This window comes from Bos taurus, chromosome 6, assembly GCF_002263795.3.
Source record: "Bos taurus isolate L1 Dominette 01449 registration number 42190680 breed Hereford chromosome 6, ARS-UCD2.0, whole genome shotgun sequence".
NCBI lineage: Eukaryota > Metazoa > Chordata > Mammalia > Artiodactyla > Bovidae > Bos > Bos taurus.
This window is the reverse complement of record NC_037333.1, coordinates 104147151-104153078: the sequence shown is the minus strand read 5'-3', so window position 1 is coordinate 104153078 and position 5928 is coordinate 104147151. Positions and strand designations below refer to the sequence as shown.

Genomic DNA, 5928 nt, shown 5'->3' with positions numbered 1-5928 from the left:
TTATTCTCTGCGCTTGTGCTTCTAAATGGAAAAGTATAGCCTGCTAAACCATTCTCATAGATCACCTAAGTCAGAGACACGAAAGACCAGGAAAGGAAAGTATGGCCCACATGTACAAAAGAAAGGAGAGAAAACAAAAAGACCCCTGGTGTGGTATGTGAGCTTTTAAAAAATCAATATTTGGAAACCTTTTCAGCAATCCAGTTACTTAACCGTGATGATACTGTTGATTTCATGAATTTATTAAGCAAGCATCCTTCACCTGCAGAAAACCAGCCTGGGTCACTGGGGAGAGTGTGGGCTTTGGAGCCCCTGAGTTCAATCCAGAATCCCCACTTACCAGCTGCTGACCTTGGGCAAGTTACCTAACCAACACGAGCCCCAGCCTCCTATGATGCCCATGTCTAGGTTTGTGATGAAACCTCGCTGAACCGATGTTTGTGAAATGTCAGGTACCGCACTGCCATGGATACAATGCAGGATACAGTCTTCCTCAAACATAAACTGCAACATCTTCTGATACTTTGAAAACAGATTTACACAAGTGGCTTGAAACAGACCAAGAAATACCTATGCTCGATGGAAAGAGGGAGAAAGACGTATCTTGCTAAAAGCAGCGACTTGCAGAAAGGGCAGGAAATAAACACCCTGACACCCACCTTGGATGGAATACAGCAGGACAGGTGTTTCTCACTGTAATGATAGTCTTTATTTGATTTTCATCACCTTTCAATGAAAGAGTGGTTCCCGTCAGCACTATGTCATTACAAACCTTACAAATACATCTTACAGGCAGTGAAATTTCTTCTAAAAAATGAAAGCTAACTGTAAGGAACATTTGCAATTGGAGAAGGTGTAAAATAGAAGCATGGTTAAATGTAAGTTGGTTTCTATCAAGAGAGAAAAATGGTACCACTACGCCATTGAAGTAGTACTACAAACATACTATTTTGCTTGTTTGGAAGCTGACCGTTCATATGAGAGAAGCTGATTTGCTCTTTTCTTCTCAGTGACCAAATCAAATGCTTGCATATCTAACCATCCTGGCAAGACAAAAACAGGGGGAATGAGAAGCAAAGCTTCTAATTATGTTCAGAATTGACTTCAAGGGTTAGGGAGCACAAGCTGTGGTTTTCAGAAGGTGAAGACAAACTCGTGACAGTTTCAAGGAGAGCTATGGGGGCCACGGCTTTAGCCTGTTGTGTCTGGGCAGCTGACATAACTTCATTCGCCCAGGTTCTGTCTCTGGTCTGAGCTGCCTTAGCTCTGATGATCCGGGAGGACTGTGGTTACTAGGACTGGGTATTCTAACGCATTGCAGTCATCCGTCAGGAACACCAAATCCTGAAAAAGATGTGCAATAAACAGGAACATCACTAAAGGTGGCCACAGAACTCATGCACAGCAATAGGGCTCCTGCTTATCCTCAAAGGCTGTTCAGTTGTTCCCCTTTGTGTGAAAACTTCACCCATTGAATCTCATATTCCTTTGTTATTGAATTCACGTGTGTGTGTGTTGGTTGACCAGATGGATGGATAGATGGGTAAAGAGCAACAACTCTGGGGCCAGGCACTGGGGATACCAGGAGTAACAGCAGTAGGTCTCACCCTCAAACACTTCAGAGTCAATAGTAGCATTCTCAGATTGTATTACAATTATGTTTTCCTCCTCTCTCCCCAGCACCACCAAGCAGAGAGAGGAATGAAGAGGGAAGTGGTGGAGTAGGAAATGCATGTCTCATCCCCGATGCAAAGTAACAAATACATCTTTTAAAAATATGTATTTATTTTTATTCTTTTGGCCATGCCAAGTCTTCTTTGTGGTGTGTGGGATCTAGTTCCCTGACCAGGGATCAAGCCTAAACAAATCTTAATAAAACTTAAAGCTAGAAATCTTAATAGCTGAGTACTAAAGTTTCCTGGGTCAGGCCTGGTGCTCGGCATTCTATGTGTAGTTACCTTCTTTATATGTTTAATCGCCTTGCTAGAGATCTTATTACCAAGGAGTTACTGCAGCGCCCAGCACACACATGGTCAGGGTGTAAGTATTATTATCCTACCAACATAATATCCTTCAATTATTATGAAGACAGGGGCTCAGGTCTGCCTGATGCTGAAGCTTGTGCCCCTAAGACCACATGACCCAACTTTCTATATCTAACCAGTGCTGATTCTCTGCTCTTCCTGTCTCCTTCCCCTCTGATGCGGACTCTTCCCATCACAGAGCACACCCAAAGCCTCTCCCCTAGAAAGTCTCCTCTAACCCGCTCTCCAGGACATGGGAGTTCTCAGAATTCCGCAGTTCTCATCCCACCCCATTTGACTGCCGGCAGAATCTGTTCTATACGATTTTCATATGGTCCTGGGTGCTGCAGGTGGGGCTGGTGGAGGTGGGGAGCCTTGTCCAGAGTCCCCAGCACTTGGCAAGAGCAACGGGGTTGAGGAAGGGCTTTGTGAACTGGAAGCACCCCATAAGCTTTTCTCTTTCTCCTCCTGATTCCCCTGTTCCTCTAACCCGTCTCTTAATTTCTTGACCCATAACAAGTAGGAAAAGAATGTTCAACGCGTCACTCACTCTCCTGCAGAAGGAGTTCATGATGGTGTACAGCTTCCGCACTTTGTCCTTCAAAGCGTCCACCTGGGCCAGCTTCCAGCAGTGGGGTGATGCCACGAAGTCCCGAAGCTTGGCCAACACGCAGTAATTCTGCGAGTGGATGACAGGGAGGGGTCTCGTGGGAGAAGTCAGTAGTCAGAGGGCCAGGAGCTGGGGCCGGCTGGTCCTTCTTCACCGGATGTCTCCCGACCCCCCACCCTGCCCCCCAACCCCCTGCGGCAGGCAGACCGCTCTTACGTGTATATCCAGATACAGCCTGGGCAGGTATCTCACACACGCCTCCTGTGGAAAGGGAAGTGGCTTTCTGGGATGCCCACAGGGACACACCCCTGTCACAGAAGTCTCTGTCAGCCCCCAGGCAGCTGGCCCAGCCCCAGGTCCCCAGGGACTTCCTTGATGCCGACATGCACATACACTCTTGTGCTGTCTGCCACATTCCCCCAGGGTCAACTGCTCTTCTAGAATTTAGAATGCAAACTTTATGTCATATACTATGAGTTAGGGAACTGTTTCATATATGCGTGTAGAGAGAGGGAGATGTACATAAATATGTAAGTGTGTATATATATATATATACACATAGAACATGTATATATACAGTTATAACTATATATATACAGTTCTATATATATAGTCTGGGGGCTTCCCAGGTGGCTCAGTGCTAAAGAACCACCTTGCCAATGCAGGAGAGGCAGGAGACGCAGGTTTGATCCCTGGGTTGGGAAGATCCCCTGGAGAAGGAAATGGCCACCCACTCCAGGATTCTTGCCTGGAGAATCTCATGGACAAAGGAGCCTGGCAAGCTACAGTCCACGGGGTAGCAAAAGAATTAGACATGGCTTAGTGACTGAACATGCATGCACGCATAACTGTAATCTAGATATAGTAGTACATGTAGCATATGCTATAGGAATAGAAAGCTGTATATATAGTTATATTTTTATATCACTCTGTTTTAGTTTTGCTTCTGTGCTGGCCCGAAACCCGAAAACCCAGATTCTGGTCTTTTCCAACCAGTAAATTCCCTGTTGCCGGGGATAGATCTCCTTCTTTTTGGTGACTCAGTTTCCCAGTTGTGAGGCTAGAGAGTTAGAACACATAATCTCTCCACTTCCTTCCAGCTCTGAATCTATGCATTTTAAGTTTTAAAATCATGTTTTGTTTTTTTTTTTTTTTTAAAGATGATTGCTCTACGTATTTGGGCTTCCCAGGTGGCACTTGTGATAAAGAATCTGCCTGCTAATGCAGGAGATGTAAGAGACGAGTGTTCGATTCCAGGGTTGGGAAGATCCCCTGGAGAAGGGCACGGCAACCCACTCTAGTATTCTTGCCTGGAGAATCCCATGGACAGAGGAGCCTGGTGGGCTATAGTCCGTGGGGTCGCAAAGAGTCGGACACGACTGAAGAGACTTAGCATACATGCACGCTCTATGCACCAGTGCTCGACACATCTAATAGCAAGGAATCTGTGGATAAATTAGGGTGCTTCAGAACAACCAAGTGCTGTTTCAAAGGAATATTATTTTGACGGCATTGTTAGAAAGTAAATTGCAGAACTGCTGTGCTGTTTGTTTCGATTTGTCTATACACACACACACACACACACACACTTGGATTGGATACCTATGCACAGATCAAGAACTGAAATCCTATCCTCTGAATGTGATGGCAGCAGGTCACCTCTAGGTGGTAGGATTGCAGTAATATTTATTTTCTTCTTTGTCTTGTGCCTTTTCCAACTGTTTTCAAGCTGTATGAGCTTCATAACTTACGAAAAAATACGCATTATTTAACTTTCAAAAAGAAAACACGAAGGAGGTGTCACGGTACCATAAGCCCCACATCTGAGAACAGTGCATCTTATGTGAAGGGTTCACAAGTGGTGAAGGGACACTTTTAAATTTTGCCAGAGCTTTGAAGTTTAATTCAGTTTGTATCTACGCTGGAAGAGTGGTCAGGAGGCCAGATTTTAGCTCTGGGTGGCCCCTTAGAGACTCTGGGTTCCAAGCCCCTGCGTCTTCCGCTTAACAGAGCAGTGAGAACAGTGGCTGAAGTCCAGGGTTGTTTACACTGGGCAGACTGTGTCTGCATTCCAGTTTGCAACCCTCCAGCTGCCCAAAGTGTGTCTCACAGCTCAGGATGCTGAGATTCTCTGATTCGGCTAGATAATTTGCTCAGGTCCCATGGCAGGTGAGAGGTGGGGCCGGTTCAGGAGTCACCCCATCAGCTCCTACTGGTTAGTGGGGAGAATAAAGAAGCTGAACTCCTTGGCCCTCCTTAAGTTGGGGTTCTACACTCTATGGGAACTTTTCTCCTCTCTCTCTCTGTCTGTCTGTCTTTAGATTTTAAAACAGATGCTCTGATATTTGCTAGCTTGTTGCTCTTCAGTCGCTACGTCGCGCCCGACTCTTTGGGACCCCATGAATTGCAGCACGCCAGGCTTCCCTGTCCTTCACTATCTCCCTGAGTTTGTTCACACTCATGTCCATTGAGTCAACTAGTTATAAACAAAAGTTTTGATGTCTTGGATTGCATTTTCTTTGTAGTAAAGAGGAAGCAGAAACGATGGTCATTTAATAGGATGGGACTAAAGCACAAATACCCTGGGAATTAACATTGACTGGAAAAGGAAAAGAGCATTTCCCCCCCACCCCTGGTCCCCTTCTAGCCCCCAGTCCAAAGGCAAATTTTTGAGAACTGGGTCTGCATGGACCTCCCATCCTCATTCAGGTGGGGGCTGAGGGCACTCACCGAGGGCTCGGTGGCCTGCAGGCTCTGGAAGTCAGAGGTGATCTCCCGGCTCAGGGCCAGCATCCGAGAGTAGCAGGTCGGGGGAGTCGGCCGTGTGGTGGGGAGCCCAGCCAGGAGCAGCAGCAGCAGCAGCAGGGGGAACACCTGGGCTGTCATGGTGCAAAGGCGGCCTGACTGCAGCCCAGGCCAGCCTCCCTTTTAAGCAGAGGTCTGGGGGTGGTCCTCCGAGACTCCTCTGTTTCCTGTGGGGCCCAGCCAAGGCCAAGGCCACGCCCACCTGGCTGGGGGACACTGGAGCCTTTCAGACCTGAAGCCCCCACCACCCCTGTTGAGAGAAGAGGCTGTCTGGACTGGGGTGCCGGACACTTGGAAGGGAAGTGGGGTCTTTCTCTCACACAACGTGCAATAGAATTTTCTCTCTTGGCAGGCGCTCTTCCTGAAGTGGCAGGACTGGTAGATGAAGGGAGGACGAGAGAGAGACAGGATGGATGAGTGGGTGGTTCAACCCTGGGGCAGTCAACCCTTTCAGTTAGAATGGGGACTGTTTTGTTTTTTAAACTGACT

General features: G+C 47.1%; 1 protein-coding gene across 1 annotated transcript; it reads right to left on the bottom strand.

The window, feature by feature from the left end:
- Window positions 1–686: 686 nt before the first annotated feature.
- CYTL1 (cytokine like 1) lies at window positions 687–5647 on the bottom strand. The gene is made up of 4 exons (XM_002688425.6): window positions 5365–5647; window positions 2851–2895; window positions 2575–2703; window positions 687–1344 (listed from the first exon to the last, which is right to left on the bottom strand). Exons 1-4 carry the CDS (start codon window positions 5518–5520, stop codon window positions 1261–1263), a joined length of 414 nt encoding a protein of 137 aa, XP_002688471.1. The 5' UTR covers window positions 5521–5647; the 3' UTR covers window positions 687–1260.
- Window positions 5648–5928: the final 281 nt, after the last annotated feature.